Genomic DNA, 16,689 nt, shown 5'->3' with positions numbered 1-16,689 from the left:
CACATGGGAGTGACACTAATGTCACAGAGGAGAAGCTGAGAGGAGCGTGGGTGGCCGTGACCACAGAAACCCCAGCCTATGGCCTTCTAGCATCACTTCCCACAGCAGGAGATGCCGCTGTGGGCTCTCCACCTTACCTCCTACCCCCCACCTTACTGTGTCAGGCACAGACCCAAACTAGCCTCCCCCTCCCCCGGAGTTTCTGCTCCTCTGTGAGGGAGATCATGCCCTGTTTAGCCTTAAACGTCCATCAGTAGCACAGTACATGCCTGGCACGGAGAAAGTGCTCATCAAGTTTCCTGAGTAAGAAGAAAAACCATATAATTCTCCCTGTCATCCAGGTTCCCCACGAGTCACCCCACCCCCTCTTCCTTCTCTCTCCATCCCCCCTTTCACATTCAGTTCCCAAGCCCTTCCAAGCTTCCTTGATAACCCCTTCTGCTGACTCTTTCCTTCTGTTCCCCACTGCCACCACCACTGTGGTTGAGGCCCATCGCATCCCACTCAGATGCCCGGAGTCTCCTAACTGACCTCTCTCTCCAGCTCCCTCCTGTCCACACTGCCAAGAACACCGCCTTACACCTGAAGTTTGTCAAAGACTTACTATCATTACTGCAAATGGCATTTGATTTGGTAATTTGTTCGTTTATTTATTCATTCCATAAGTGTTACTGAACGCCTATCAGCCCCTGTAGATATAACGGGAAACAAGCAGACAATAAGTCCCTGCTCTCATGTGGTTTATAATCTATAGAAGAGAAAGACATTAAAAAAAAAAAAAGTACCTATATGGCTATAAGCTGCGATAAGTTCTATGGGTCCAGCATATCCTTTACGTAAAATGTGTTCAGTGGTCCCAGTGTCCCTCCCTGCCCTTCCAATCTCTCCACAGCCACCATATCCGTCTTCCCAACCCTTCAGGTACGTTCTGGCCTCTGAACTTTGGTTCTTACTATTCCTGCTGCTTAAAATGTCCCCTCCCACGCTGGCTCTTCTCTTGTCTAAGTCCTACCTCAACCTGAAGGCACAGCTGAAGTCACACCTCCTCCTCACACCACCCCAGGTCTGCACACCTCAGCTCCCTGACGTGCCACTCTGGGTCGCTACCTGGCCCACGACTCAGGGAGGCTTTTGAAAGCAGGACCCACATCATACCCACCTTCACAACCCGAAAGCCCAGCCCAGGGGCCACAGCTAACCTGTGGGCACCTGACATTTACCAAGCCTGGTAGGTCCTCTCAACTCTCTCATTTAGCCCTCGGACACACCATGGAGATGGGTATTGTATTTTCCCGTACATATGAAGACAAAACCAAACAAGGCCTTGATTGTTTGAGAAACAAACAAAAAAGCCCTCACAAAGCCAGGGAGTGGCAGAGCTGGGATTCCACCAGGGTCCTCCAACACCTAATTCCATGCTCTTCCACTGATCTGCTAATTCCCTTGCTCTGTGTTCCTTTTTCAAGCATGGGAGGCTATCTGGCACCTTGAATAGATCTCTTTCTGGGACCAAACAGATCCCACCAACAAAATCCCCCAAATGCCCAGAGCAGCTGCTGTTCCCAGCTAGAAGGCCTGCCTCAGCCCTGCTCGCAGGCTTTTCCACCCTTTCCCCAGGTGATGGGCTGAATCTTTTGCAGCAAACCAGTTAGTAGATCTATGCTGGAGGCTGCTGCCCCCAAAGTTTCTGAAATGCTATTTGACCCTGTGGTAGATAGAATAAGCACCTCCCCCCCCCCAAAAAAAAAGGTCCACGTTCTAATCCCCAAAACCTGTGACAATGCTACTTTACATGGCAAAAGGGACTTTGCTGCTGTGATTGAGGGAAGGATCTTGCAATGGGGAGATTATCCTGGATTATCTGGGTGAGTCCAGTGTAATCCGAGGGCTCCTTATAAGAGGAAGGCAGGAAAATCAGAGTCAGAGGAAGGGTGATGTGACAGCAGAAGCAGAGAGAGACCGGAAGATGCTATACTGCTTGCTTTGAAAATGTGGGATGGGACCATGAATCAAGGAATATAGGCAGCCCCTGGGGCTGGAAAAGGTAAGGGAGTGGGCTCTCCCCTGGAACTTTCAGGCAGAATGCAGTCCCACTGACTCAGTTCAGACATCTGACCTCCAGAACTGTACGAGACTAAATCTATGTGGTTTTAAGCCACAAAGTTTGTGGACATTTGTTTCAGCGGCAACAGGGGACTGATACCAACCCCATGCTTAGGGGAAGGACAATATTTATCGATGGCTTCACTGTTCTAAGCACTTTACAGGAATCAGCTCACCCGGACCTTCTAATCTGGTTAGTGTTACTATTATCCCTGTTCATAGGAAACTGAGGCACAGAGAGTGGAAACAATCACCTGTCTGGAGCTGTCTGCATTGTAGGCAGGTAGCACACCCTCCCAGAAAATATGGGAGCTTGGAGCAGGGCCCCAGCCCCAGCCCCAAGGTCAGACGGAGGCAGCCTCCCGGCAGGCCAGGCTTCCCAAGCCTGACACACGGAAACTCGTCCTTCACATTGGGGACCAGTGCTCCCCTCTTGTGCCCCACTCCCAGTCCATGGTTTGCCACCAAGGATTTGCCCGAGGGCCTGGCAAACACCTTCCAAAGGGAAATCACTTGGAGCACACAATGGGCTTAATTCCCTGGAGCCGATAGAGCCGGCTGGGGTCAGATCGGAGGGAGGAACTGATAATTGGCAGACCCAGACCGCACCAAGTCTTAACCCACCTGGGCATGAGCACAGACCCCTCAGCCCCTGTAACAGCCCATTTCAGCAAAACCCTCCCCTCATAATTCAGTATCGGAATACTGCTCTTGAGGATAGTGCAGGAAGCCCCACTCCCAAAAGGCAATAAACACTCACCCCCACTCATCACCACTTGGCCACAATCGCTTTCAAGTTTCGGATGTGATGGAGGTGAGGGAGAGCTTAGAGATGTGATATTAAATTCTGCACATTCTATGAACAGGAGGCCTGTTGCATGGTTACCACCAAAAAACTCTTCCATCTTTCCTTTGCTTTCCTTGGGCCCCACATGTTCCTGGTTTAGAACTGTCCGGAAATTCACAAAGTTTCCTCAGTCCTTGTGGGGCTATTCTTGTCTCTAAAACACTGGGGCTCAAAATAAATTCATTCATTCATTCATTCATTCATCCCTCACTCTACGCCAGACACTGGGAATACAAAGGTGAAGGTGATGGCCTTTGCCCCCAAGGAGCTCTGCAGTGGTGCCCACCCTCCCAGAGGCCACTGGATGAGCTGCCTAGTTCTCTAAAGCAACCTGGGCCCTCCACAGCCTCTGCTGTGCTGCCTGCCAGGCACACAGCACAGGGAAGCCAAGCTGCCCTCCAAGTGACGCTGTCCCTACTTCCTCCCCAAACGGAGCTTACAAAATGGGCTCGTTCGTTCCCAGCATTTTACACAATCTACCAGGCTAATGTTTGTCAGTTTGAGGCCCCCAACTCAAAGACGTTGGGTCATTCTGGTAGGGACAGTTCATCTACAGGTAAGGCTTGGTCAGTTCTGGCCTGGAGTTCTACAAGTTCAGAGGCGAAATAAAGCATCCAAAAGGTTGGCTCTGGGTCAAGCCAAAACATATCGCTCCAGGACCCTTGATCTCCTTCAAGACAACAGTGAGACCTGGACAGGCAGGGCCAGCACTCTGGCTGCAATTCAGAGTCTTGGGCCAAGAGGCAAGGGTTTGAGACTGTGCAAATAGCAGAACTAGGCCCACAGGCCACAGTCTTCATGGGCCACGCCAATTTGCAAGGGGCCCCCGGGGGGATCTGCTCAGATGGGGGTGCCACTGGTCCCTGGGGGCTGCCAACCATCAGCCTCAGGACAGCTGGCCCTTCTTGGAGCTGAGACAAGGCAGGGACATCTCAACACTTCTTTCCTCTCCCCAGCTACCTCCTCGGTGGAATTTAGAGCAGACAAGTCAGGGGCAGCTGGTGGAAGACACAGACCAAATTCAAGCTGCCCCACTCTGCTGAAGGACCTGCCCCCATGGGTCTAGGCAGCGTTTCCAAACTTCCGTCATTCATGCCCCACCTTCACAGTTTTTGCCATGCTCATGTACCACCTGCACTATTATTTACTTAATATTTTTCTTTACAACAACTGCATTTTTTAAAGCACAGCTTTATCCCCAGCATCATAGCTGAACTTATAAGAATGATGTACAACTCATAATTTTTTCTAATATACATTAAAATATACCCCCAGCTCCTAAAACATAAAATACATATCCAGAGCCACCTAAAGTCATCTTTTGAATCACCACATGTGGCCCACACTGTGGGAAACACACAAGTGGGGGACATGGGCATGGCCATCTCTGCACATGGAGGCTGACTCTGGCGGGTGAAAGTGAAATGCAGGCTTTAGGACCCTCCATTAACAGGCACAGAGGAACGCGGGAAGGGTTAATTTGCATTACAAAAGGATTTCTGTTCCTGACAAATTCGTTCCCTTAATAGCAGCTTCTACAAGGCCCCTGTCAGTCCCAGGTACCTTTTAATAAAACTGTATGAAAGGTTTTTTGGAAAGTATACACCAAGTTAGAGACGGCAGGTGATATTATTAGTATTCTCATTATTATTAGTTGATAGATCATTAGCTCCCCAAAGGGAAGCCTGGGTTGAGAGAAGCAACCAACTCCACCTACGGCCCTGGAGAAAACCACTGTCAGCTTCACATCTGCCCCAGAGGAAGAGAAAGCACTTCTGACAGTACACTGAAAACAGGATTGATTTATAGGACTGCCTTTGGACCCGTGCTCAGGAATACAACTACTGTTTAAAGTAAATACCTCTGGAGTAAAGTAATAGCCAAGAAAGAACTGCCTTGGATTCCTACCAGCTGCCAAGAAGAGGCTACATGGGGTGTGTGCCAGGCCAGTCCGCCGCCCAGGACAGGAGCATATCCTCCAGAAGTGCCCCTTGACCATGCACGGGTGCACACACATGCACACGTGCACCCAGTCCAGCCCTGACTTGAACTAGAAGTGGTCTTTCCTCTTCTGAATTCGATACCATTTTATCAGACCTTTCCCCGAGGCCCTCATACTTTCTCATTATAGTCCCATTATCTGTGCACTTGTCCCCTCGCAGCTGAACTGTGAACTCTTTGTGAGAAAGGATCATGCCTGGTTCATTTTCATCTCCTCCTCAGTGTCAGAGAGGGCTTTGAATGGAACAGACAACCTGATAGTGTTTGTTGAATGAATAAACGAGCTTTCTTCCCATCTCTCTGCAGCCACCTTGCTTGTCTTCTCCCTCTACAGATGGTCAAGTGGGGTAGAAGAGGGGGGTATTCTAGAAGTATTGGTAAGACAGGAGCCTGGAATTTCTCAGCACTCAGGGAAGGCCCTGGCCCCCTGCTGGAGACAAGTTCAAGAATGCAGTGGCAGCAAGGCAGAGAGGGGGACTCCATCCCAGGCAGGCACTCCGGGGATCTGGGGAGGGGCAATGTTTTTAGGTATGATGTGTATCCAAGCCCCCTGGCATCCATGTGCCGCTTCCCTAGAACATCTCTGAGATGGAACAGGGCCAGGGACTTGGCACGCGCTTTGTGGGCCCCACTGAGCCTCAGTTATTCCACAAATTCTCACTGGACCCCAACACCCAGCAAGTACTGTGCAGGGTTCAGCAATGAATACAACACAGTCCCTGCCCTCAAGGAGAAAAGGACATAATTCAGGAGGCAGAGATTCGGGGTTCCAAGCAGAATGAAATACAGAGTAAGAGGCCCCCAAGAAGCAGTGTCCTGCCTCTGGGCTGGGGAGGGCTTCCCAGGGAAGGTCCACTAAAACCTACCGTACCCCCCATCCCACACATTACTCAGCTCCCAGCCAGCTCTCCTGGTTCACAGCCCGACTTTTCCCCATCCTGTTCCTGCTTGGGGGACTTGTCAGACCCCAGCAGAGGCCTTAATGGGCCAAATGAGAGAGGTGACTTACCCCCCAACGGTCGGAGGCAGAGACCAAGGTGTGGCATGCCAGCCACCGCCAGTCTCCCATTAGAGCTCCTCTCTGCTCCCCACCCAAGCCTGCAGCCACTGCCCCACCCAGACTCCACACCATCAGCCATCGACATCAGCCATCATCTACCACACGGGTCTGTAGTCTATTTTTACCTCAGAAAGCTCCTCCTCAGAGCCACACTGTGGTGGGGGCAGGGCGGGACTGTGCACCCGTCTTACAGTGAGGGACAGCGGGTCCAGAGAGGGGCAGTGCCAGTCCCCTGCCCCCAGCCGTGCGTGCTGCACCGTGCCCTCCAGGGTGCAGTGCTGCCTGGGCCGGCAGGACCTATGGGGCAATTGCTCCCTCGCAGGCAGCCTGCTTTGCAGTCCGGGAACTCTGCGCCATACACACAACCTCACGGGCTCTCCCTCGCAGCCACTGAAGTGAGAGGAGCTGAGCACCAGGCTAAAGTTAGAGCTCTAAGAAGTGGGTCCGGGTGGGAGAAAGGATGAATGGGCTCTGCCAAGCCAGGCTCAGGCAGAGCTGGTGTCCTATCACGGGAGAGCCCTGGCCCTGGGGAGGGGGCAGAGGGGATTGATACAAACACTGCCCTCCTGCTCTCCTTCCCGACGCAACCTTTCTGACAGGGCAGTGGCACTGCCGCTGAGGATGCCCGCAGCCCCCAAGTGGGTGGGCTGGGGTCTGGCAGATGCTTCCTGCCTATGCCCACCTTGGGAAAAGCATCTAAACCCTGGGTCCTGCCTCAAGGCCAGCTGTTACCACCCCCTCCTCAGCTGATCCAATCCTTTTCCTTGGAGGAAGCCTGGTAACCTCTGGCTCTTGACCTCTCCAAATAGTCTCCTGTCCCAGCCCAGATTTACCCAAAGCCCTGACTGGGAAAGGGGGTGGTCCCCTTGGCCCATACTCCATGACTGCTCTTAACCCTGTGTTGCCATGGAAACATGAATTACTGCCTCCTAGTTTCAAGTCAGCCAGCTCCTCTGGGGGGCCACATGCTGACACCAGGTGACTCATGTCACTGCCGGAGAAAGCCCCCAGCACAGCTGGCCAGAGGAACAGCTGCCCGCGGAGCCCAGCCCCTGGCATCCCCGCGCCCGCCCCACTCTGACCGAGTGCGGTGCTTCCACTCAGCCACGAGGTTGGTGCACAAATCAGCCATTTCTGCCCGCACACGGCTTCGGCAGTCGGCGCCGCCAGCCCTGCCCCCTCCCCGACAAGCATCCAGGGCGTGTCACGTTCCCACCTTCACAGCCATCAAGAAGGGGGACCCTGAGGCGGGGCTGGTCGGGGTTCCCAGCTCACACTCCTCCAGGAGAAACACATCTTCATCCTCTAGAACCTTGTCCAGCAAGCCTATTGCCTCCTCTTCCTCCTCCATGGCAGCCGGAGCCCGCGGAGGGCAAACAGGAAGCAGGGTGCACGCAGCAGCAGCGGTCGGCGCGAGAGAGACGAGAGAGCGAGGGAAGAGCTCGCAGGGCAGGCCTAAACCAGCATGCTGGCCTCCCCGGAGTCAGTCCTGGCACCTGGCCACAGGCTCCCGATGAAAGGCTCCATTATGAACCTTTTCCTGCCGCCGCTCTCCAACCCTCCGTGCGCCCGGGCTGCGGTCCCGCCTCCCGCGCGTCCCCACCCCGAGAAAGGGGAAGCGAGTCCTGCAGGGCGGCCCCAGCCGGCCCCGGCGGCCTCTCCGTGGGGATCGCCGTCGCCGCCGCCGAAATTTCGGGGCTGTCACTGGAGATAAACGGGCGCCGGGTGGAGGAAAAGGAAACCCCGTCGGCGGCCGCGCGGCCCTTTCCTGGCCCGGGCGCTGCCGGGACGCGGTCGGGGAGGCCCCAGTGCAGCCGCCGCGCTCCGCGCCCTCCAGCTCCCGCCGGCTCCCTCGGCTCCCGCCGCCGCCGCCGGCCCCGGCCCCGCAAAGCCCGCCCTTTCTGGACTCCGAGCTTTGCGCCTGCTATTAATACACAGGAAATGCACGTCTTGACTTGCGAGGTGGAGCCGTTCCCTCTCTGTGGTCACCGGGCATGCCGGCTGGCGGGGCCTTCTGGAGAGCGGAGGAGGGAGGGAGCGAGGCCGCAGACGGGCCGGGCGCAGGGGGAAGGTCTGCTCGCAGAGACAGGCTTTATTTACAACCCCTCGCCAGAGCCGAGCGGCAGCCGAGGGGAGGGGCGGCCTCTCCGCACAGCCTCTCTGGGCCAACCCCAAGATGCACGTGGGGCTGGCAAGCTTGAACCCCTTCTCACCTCTGCCACAGGCTCCGACACCTTGGCTGGGAGGAGAGGCCAGGGCCTGGTGAGAAACCACAGTTTCCATCCTCACCAGGATGGGATCAGCAAGGCTTTGTGCACAGAGGCCTCCTCCTGCCTTCCCAGGTCAGGTCCACAACGGCCGGCAGCCTGGGCATCCAGCCCGGCCACCATGCACAGCCTGCGGTGGACACACCTGGCCTCGCGAAACTGCTCAGATGAGTAAGGCCACCTTTGGGGGAGTTATCATCCCAAGAGAGGGGCCTCAGCCCCTTAAAGCCTGCCCTGCAAGGAGAGGGCACACAGAACCCAGGGGAGGTGGCATTGCCAACCCTGCCCACTCCCTTGGCTTCTTCAGAGCTTATAGAAGCTAAATTCACCCAGAGGGTGAAGTGCACCTTCTGGTCTCATGGGCCTGATTCCTGAGACACACATGCACCCACTCTCACCAGGAAGGAATTCAGAGGCAGCACCCAAGAAAAGTTCTTTCACAACAGAAGATCCAGGGCAGGGGTTGCATATCCCAGCAGCGATGAGGGCACAGGTAAGGTAAATTGGTGAGGTGAGCTAGGTAGGGACTGGGTGAGTTGGAGAACCATCATGCAGCTCCCGCTGACGTGCCTGAGGGAATGTAGGCTCAAGGCCACCCCATCTTGGATTGTTCAAGAGAAGCTAGAAATCTGGATTCTTAGGTAAAATCTCCCAATTTTAAAATGATGGCCAAATATTTAAGTTTTTTAAAAATATGGTGCATGTCAAATGAAGCACATCTGTGCACTGAATTAAGGCCCCAGGCCAGGTTTGCTGCCTTTCTTTTTTGCAGCTGGTTGTTTCTTAGAAGGTTGGTAGATATGTGTGTGTGGTGTGTGTGCATGAGAGAGGGTTCCCTGAATGTTTCTGTGTCCCATTTTCTCATTGGACCTGGCATCTTGGAAACAGATATAGCTTCATACTCTCTCAACCCATCACTATGTTCATTAACCTGTATGACAGGTGTCACCCACCAGGTATATCAAGAATAATTCAGGATTCTGGGTGCTGACCCCTGAAGTTCCAGCCCACACTCAACCTAATCCCCCATCTCTCACCAGCCTCCCAACCTCATTTCCAGCCAGCAATTCCCTTGAAATTTTCCTGATGCTTCCAGATCACAGTTCTCTCTCCATTATCTGAGCTTCCACTACCCTGTGGCCAGGACCAGCCAGTGTGGCTCTAATGATGCAGTGTCCCAGGCTGTCCACCAATACCTCCTGGCTTCCTTTATGAGTCTTTCACGTCCCCTGTCAGGTGGCAAGGGACAAGAACCAAACTGTTAAGCTGTTTCCAAAGGAGAGTCAACCATGCGCCATCCTGGGACCACCTGGCACCATGCCCTGAAAACAGGGTCCTTTGCTGAGCCTCCCAGATTGGGGGGTGGGGGGTGGTACATAAGAATGTGAGATTTCTTATCCCTGCCTCCCAAAATCAGTGCAAGCTCTGAGCCTTACGTGAGGCTCCTGTCATTCTTTTGGCAGCAAAGAACCTGCCCGCACGACAGACAGGCTCCTCCAAGCTACCAATGCTGAATTATGGGCTGAGGGAATTGGGGTGGGTTCTCTGGAACTCTCAGGCTGGTGGACCTTGGTCACCCCACCCCACACCCCACCCCACCCTCTCTGCTCCAGTCCCTGGTTTTCCTGATCCCTGCCCTGGCTGGGCTATAAATAGCCGGGGCACATCTGAAGGGCCCTTGGAGCCACAATTCCTCATTTGGTTTGGGCGGATGAGGCTGTTCCCAGAGCTTGGGAACAACTGGGACCGGCATTCCCCAAGGAACAAGTGTGCCAGCTCAGGGCTCTCTGCCACAGTTTCCATCTCTGGGCCTGCAGGCCCCAAACACATGGTAAAGGCTGCCCCCACAGGTGAGACGGGTGGGCAGCGGGGGAGGGGTGCCTCACACTGCAGGGTCCCTCCTGTGTCCCTTCCCCACCCATGAGAGCGTGAGGCGCCCTTAGATGTCTCCTAGAGTATCCCCAACTCCATTTCCACCCCTCTACCCAGCATGGTGGGAATTAGCATCCACTTCTTCCCCGAATCCCAAAACACCACCGAGGCTGCTCCCTGAGCATCTGAGGCAGTTCAATTCCCATCTCACCCCCAGTTGGCGGGAAATTCCAGTGAGTAACCAGAAACAGAATGCCCTCTCTATCAGGCACACAGACTCCATTCGGAGGCCCTCAGTCCTCCCAGCAGAGGGGAAGTGACTCACAAGTCCCAACGGTGCTCCCTCCCTTTCCCCAACAGATGCCCCAAGCCAGCGTCTCCATGCCCTGGGCCTGAGCCTCCACCCTCTGTTCTCCACACTCTGCCTTTCAGCCTGGATGGACCCTGACCTGCTCTGCACAGAAGCAGTCCACTCCAAAGGCCTCCAAAACTGCCCTATTCCAAAGCCAGAGGCTCCCCTCTCCTCCTTGACCTCTGTGCCTCTACTTCCTCAAATCCCTCCAACCCCACGACCATGCTGGTGCTCCCTCAGACCCCTCCATATTCTCCTTGGCTGGCTCTTCTTTCTGTGGAGTCACCTGCCTGGGACCCAGGCCTCAGACCTCAGCCCTCTGATCTCCATGCTTGGAGAAATCCCTTCTCAAGTTATGAATTGCCACCCCTAGGCCAATGTTGCCCCATGGCCGCCTCCGGCCCCAGCATCTTGCTCAGCTCCAGGTTTGGCATCTGCACTGTCAACTAGACCTCCTCACACCCTTCAACGTATCCAAAACCAAACAAACCTTCTTCCTCCCTCAGCCAGCTCCCCCTTCTGGCTCCTCCACTTCTGTTGGCATGGCCACCATCTTGTGACTTTTCCTTCTCTTGGGCCCCACATCCCTTCTACCAAGTCCCATTGGCTCTTCCTTCTTTTCCTTTACCAAAGCCGTCACCTGAACAAAGGTTTGCAGCATCTTACACCTACACAACTGCAATAACATCCCACTGTGACTTCTGCTGTTGTCTGTCCATCTATCTGTTTGATCATTTGTTCGTTCTTTCATTCATACCCAAAGAAGGCCTTCCATGCCTTACCTCTGGGCCTGAAACTGCAGACACACAAATCGGTGAGACACAGCTCTTGCCGCTTAGAGCACTCTCCATCTACAGGGGGTGAAGGCCATATGAACAAACGAGGCTGTGTCCTCATTTTCCAAGCACTGTGGGAACAGAGGAGGAAGGTGCTATCCCCACCTGAGAGGAAAGCTTTAAGGAGAGGTGACTTCTGAGCAGCCTCCCGAAGGATGAACATGAGTCTGAGAAAAAGGGAAAGGGTTTCCAGTAGAGGGGAGAGCTTGGGCGAGGGAGGAAGGCCTGAAGTGAAATGGTTTCTTAAGGAAACCAAGAGGCACACTGGGGAGGACAGGAGAGAAAAGGGGCAGGAGAGAACCCTGGAGAAGTAGACTGGAGGGAAAGGGGCATGGACACCCCAGGGCAATGGGCCACCAATTGAGATTCCTGACACCTGCGAAGCCCGCACAAAGATGCCCACACAATCAAAGATCCCAGTGTTCACTGCTCCAACTACAAGGGCCTTCTCTCAGGCTCATCCTCCAACCCATCCTCCCCTACCCCACTCAATTGACAAGTATTTATTAATTGCCTGCTGTGTACCAGGCATTGTGCTACCACTCAGAATACAGCCTCAACAGCGGACACTGTCTGACTTTGGAGCCCCGCAGGCAGGCTGACAACTGTGAGCCCAGACAGTGCCAGGGGAGGGTGACCCTGGGGGGAGGCACAGTGCAGAGCTATGGCGCCAAGGTACAGCCCTTCTGGAATGCAAATATCTGTTGTGATTTTTAAAAGGTCCACACCCTCTGACCCAGAAATTCCACTTCAAGGTTTTTTCCTGCAAAAATATTTCCACAAGGGCACAAAGATAAATATACAAAGATGTTCACTGCAGTAATGTTTCTACCAATGACAGACTGAAAATCACCCCATGTCCATCAGAAGGGGATTGGTTAAATGAATCATGGTATATCCATAAAATGAAATACTATATACAGTCACAAAGAAGAATAAGGTAGATCTTTAAATACTGACATGAAAGATATCCAAGACTCAAGTAAAATAGCAAAAGCAAATTGAGTATGGGGAGTACAATCCCATTAAGATACACACACACACACACACACACACACACACACACACACACACACACACACAAATTATAAAATGAGAAGAGCCAGAGGTTCTCTCTGTAGGATGAGACTTAAGGAGACTTTCATTTTCTGTGTTACATATTTCTGTAAATATAGAAATTGTAGTGATGTAATCAAGGAAAACAAAGAAGTTAAAAAAAGAAGTGAGGCAAGTGCTATGATTGGGAAAATAGAGTGAGTTCTGGGAGCACGAGACAGCTGCATCTGATCCAGCAAAGGGGAAGTCACAGAAGGCTCTCGAGGCAGCAACCTTAAAACAAACACCTAAAAATGAACAGGAGGAGGGCGGGGCAAGATGGCAGCACAGAGGTGTGTGGAATTTAGTTAGTCCCCTAGAACAACTAGTAAATAGCCAGGAATAACTAGAAAATAGTCTGGAACAACCATCTGGGGGACATCCGTGACTGGACACACGTTGTACACCAGTCAGGAATGGGTGGAATGGCTGAGATCGCAGCATAGAACTGCTGAAGATACATTCCGCCTCGACCTGGCTGATGGAGAGGCAGTGCATTACGTGCAGCATTAAGTGTCCATGCTCTGTTTGCCGCAGCGGTAGAACAGATTCACAAGTTTGCCCAGTACTGGAGAAAATGAAACTGGATTTGGCCCATCAGGGTACTGGAGAAAATGAAACTGGATTTGGCCCATCAGGATGCTTGGCTCAGTAAGAGAACCACCTAAGAAGCAACTTGTGCATAAAGAAGACTTCCGAGTAACAAACAATGAAGGGAAAACTTAATCTTCAAGAAACCGTTATTCCTACATGTTACATGTTACTCAGTTTCCCTGATTGTCATTTTTAAATATCATCTTGAGGGATTTGTTTTGAAATATTTGTAAATATTTATTTTCAAATGTACACATTGTTAATAAGAAGTGTGATGCTTGTTCCAGGATCATATACATATTGTGAAAAAATACGCAGGAATACTAGGTTTAAATAGTAAATTATTTTAATCTTTAAGTTTTAAATGTCATTTTTTCCCTCATCTCTTCAAATCAGGAAAGCATTTGTACAATTTTGAATTACTGTCTCAGTTTAAAAGGTTTTTTTTGGTTCTCTGTTTTTGTTTTTGCCTAATTTACATTATTTTAAAATGAAAGTTTTATGTGTTATGGCTCATTCTTTTATAGTTCACGAACTGCTTTTATTTCAAAAAAGACAGTCATTTCCATGGGACTGTGAACAACTGATTGTACACCATAGATGATTGTATGGTATGTGACTATATCTCAATAAAACTGAATTTAATTTAAAAAAAAAAAAGTCATTTCCTCTTACTTGTAAATCTTATTTTTTTGAAAAGTACAATTATTGGTTGTAAGTACATGTAACACAGAATACAAAACTGTGTCTTGGAAACTATAGTTTACATTTCTCCAAGGTTGTAAGTTTGTAAAGTAGTATAAAAAATGTAATTATCTGGACAACTGGCCAAAAAATAACATGACAGTAGCTTTTTAAGTATTAAGCCTAAGATATCTTTATGTATTCATGTAAGCATAAACTTTTTTCTGCAATAATTTTTTTGGATGCAAACCTAAAAAAAAAAAAATGAATGGGAGTTAGCCATGCTGGTGGGGACCGAGGGGCAGGGAGGGAAGGCTGTGAGGCTTCAGTCTGGCTAGGGGGCAATGAGTGGCCATTCATTCATTCAACCAGCCTTTATTGAACACCTACTATGTGCCAGGCAAAGTTCCAGGCATCGGGGGAGCAAACGTTTTGCTACAAAACTGATAAAATCATTCTCATATGGTTCTCACATTCTCGTGGGGGGAGGTTGGTAAGGAGGCCACAGAGATAGTAGGCAGGGAGCTAGGGGTCAGGTCAGGCAGGGCCTAAAAAGTTCTGCTAAGGGCTTGGGTTTGACATAAGGGCAAAGGGGAGGCACTGAAGGATTTTAAGCAGTGAGTGGCATGACTGTTCTTCAAGGCATGCTTCTAGCTGATATCAGACTACTCTTTCTAAAACATTGTTCACTTAGTGCCCAGCAGGAAATCACCAAGTCAAGCCAAACAAAGGCCTCTGCTGATGATTCAACCGATCAAACTGCCAAGGACTCTAAAACAGCCTCTGCTTCTTGCCCTCCCCAAAAGGGCCAGGCACATTCTCATCGGCAGGTCTTTGGTCGTGCCCGAAGCACCTTCTCCCTCCTCTTGCCTATATTTCTGGCCCTTCCAACTTCCTTGGCAGAAGCTCAAGCCCTGTCTCCATGAAGATTTTCTGGAGCTCAGTAGATACTGGGCCACTGAGAATTAAACCCAGGGTGCAGATGCCAAGGCAGGCAGGAGTCGCTCCAGCCACAGGTAGAATCAGACCCATCATCTCCACAGTGACCCTGCTCCCCCCTCTGCCTTCCCTTCCGTTAACAGCAGAAGCCACTCAAAACATCGTAGATTGAGTTCAATTATAGAAAACAATTGTTGGTTATAAGCCAGTACACCATACTGTTTTTATAGAAAAACAAACCAAAACAATCTCCCCCACCCTGGATTCTGGGTCTGAATCCTAGCCTGCCACTTGCCAGCTGTGTGACCTTTGACAAGTCATTTAAACCCCTGTGCCTCAGTTTTCTCATCTGTCAAATGGGGATGATCCCTGCACCAGCCCTGGGGTTGCTGTGAGGACTAAAGAAGCTAGTCCGCGTGGGGCTGTGCCAGCATGTGTTACCCTCAGGGAGCCACCAGCCAATCCTCCTCTTCTTCTTTGGCCATAGGGATGGGGTGCTCCAGGAGGGGGAGACTGAGGCCACTCCCAGCTTCCCCTTCCATTTCTTCTGAGGAACCCAATATACTGGCCCCACCAGACCATCATCTTCTTTCAAGACTCCCTAGGGCTTTTCCCATGTCCTCGAACTTGCACACATCCTTTGCCCAGAATGTCCTTCCTGCCTGGTGACTGGGCAGAACACCACTCCGAGGCCACGACTACACGGTCCACTCCCTGATGTCCCCATCTGAGGGCACATGACTCCTTCCTCAAGGCCGTTGTCATAGGTGGCCTGGAAATAGAGAGATGGACGGGGGCTTGTTCATGTTAATTCCCTACTGCACCCAGAACAAATGTTTTCTGAGCACCTACTTTTTACCACTTGGTTAATGCTCAATGTCCCCTGGGGGACAGAATCTTCCCTGCCCTCCAGTGGGAACCACTGTTCTAGAACCCTCACCTTTCTGACCTCCCTCTAGACCAGTGGTTCTCAACCAGAGGGGATCTTGATTGTCACGACTGGCATGTGCTACTGGCATCTGGTAGGTGGAGGTCAGGGGTGTGGCTAACCATCCTACAATGTAGAGAGCAGCGCCCCACTATGAAAAGTCATCTGGCTCCAAGTTTCAGGGTTGCTGAGGCTGAGAAGCCTTGCTCCAGAAACACCCCACTACCAGAAAGCAGGTTGCACGGTGAGAGGCGGGGTGAGCATTCACCAGAGCCGAACACAGCAGGCCAAGAGCCATTTTATCTGTATTTTCTGTCATTTCCTTATTCCTCAGCCCCACGAACCCCTGGGAGTGGGTCTGTGATGACATGGGGAGCTCAGTGCTTTAGGCAGAAACTGTCAAGGCAGGTGGGGGGGTGGGAGGCAGATCATGGCAAAGTGGGAAATGCCCCAAAGCAACTCGAGACCCCCCTCCCCATGCCTCTCTCTTCCCTCAGAGTTCCCCGTGTCAGCAGCACTCCGAGCCCTCTGCACCCAGCAGGGATGCTGCCGGAGCTGCCATATCCCTGCCAGGACTACACCAGGGAGGGGAAAGCCCAAGGGTGGCCAGAGCTAGGCACCCACAAGAGACCGGGGGTCCACTTCCTGGGTGAGAGTCAGGGTTGACTGTCACCTCGGGAGTGGGTTCTCTGTGTGACGCAGCACTGAGCGTCTTCACAGTTGTTAATGTCCCTTGGTCCTCATGACAGCCCTTCTAGATAGGAGGTTTTTATCCTCTTTCAGAGCAGAGGGAGGGGACTGAGGCTCAACAGGTTGCTCAAAGTCACTCAGCCAGAAAGAGGGAAAGCAAGGAAGCTAAAATGAATAAATGTTCTAAAGTAGAATAAGCATCTTAGTGGCAATATCATGCAGATTTGAAAATTGTAATTACAAGGCAGCAGAGAGCAGTGGTTACGAGGACCCTTCCACTCACTAGCTGTGTGAGCTGAGGCAGATTATGTAACCTCACTGTGCCTTGGTTTCCACATCTGTAAAATGGGCAGTAATGGTGCCTCCTCAGCGGGTTATGGTGAGGACTAAACGAGTTGATATTTCTAAAGCGCTGTAACAG

General features: G+C 51.8%; 1 protein-coding gene across 4 annotated transcripts in view; it reads right to left on the bottom strand.

Moving 5' to 3' along the window:
* ABR (ABR activator of RhoGEF and GTPase) overlaps positions 1–16,689 on the bottom strand; it is a 192,512-nt gene that overhangs the window by 77,962 nt on the left and 97,861 nt on the right. Inside the window, exon 1 of one of the 4 annotated variants that reach the window (XM_037810284.1) lies at positions 7,228–7,434. The exons of the other annotated variants lie outside the window; for them this stretch is intronic. Coding sequence (XP_037666212.1) covers positions 7,228–7,362 — 135 coding nt within the window. The 5' untranslated portion in view covers positions 7,363–7,434. Of the gene's footprint in view, positions 1–7,227; positions 7,435–16,689 lie in introns of those variants that run through there. 4 annotated transcript variants of the gene reach the window in all.

This window comes from Choloepus didactylus, chromosome 18, assembly GCF_015220235.1.
Source record: "Choloepus didactylus isolate mChoDid1 chromosome 18, mChoDid1.pri, whole genome shotgun sequence".
In the NCBI taxonomy this organism is placed as follows: domain Eukaryota; kingdom Metazoa; phylum Chordata; class Mammalia; order Pilosa; family Megalonychidae; genus Choloepus; species Choloepus didactylus.
The sequence above is the reverse complement of the archived record's forward strand: the minus strand, read 5'-3'. Positions and strand labels throughout refer to the sequence as shown.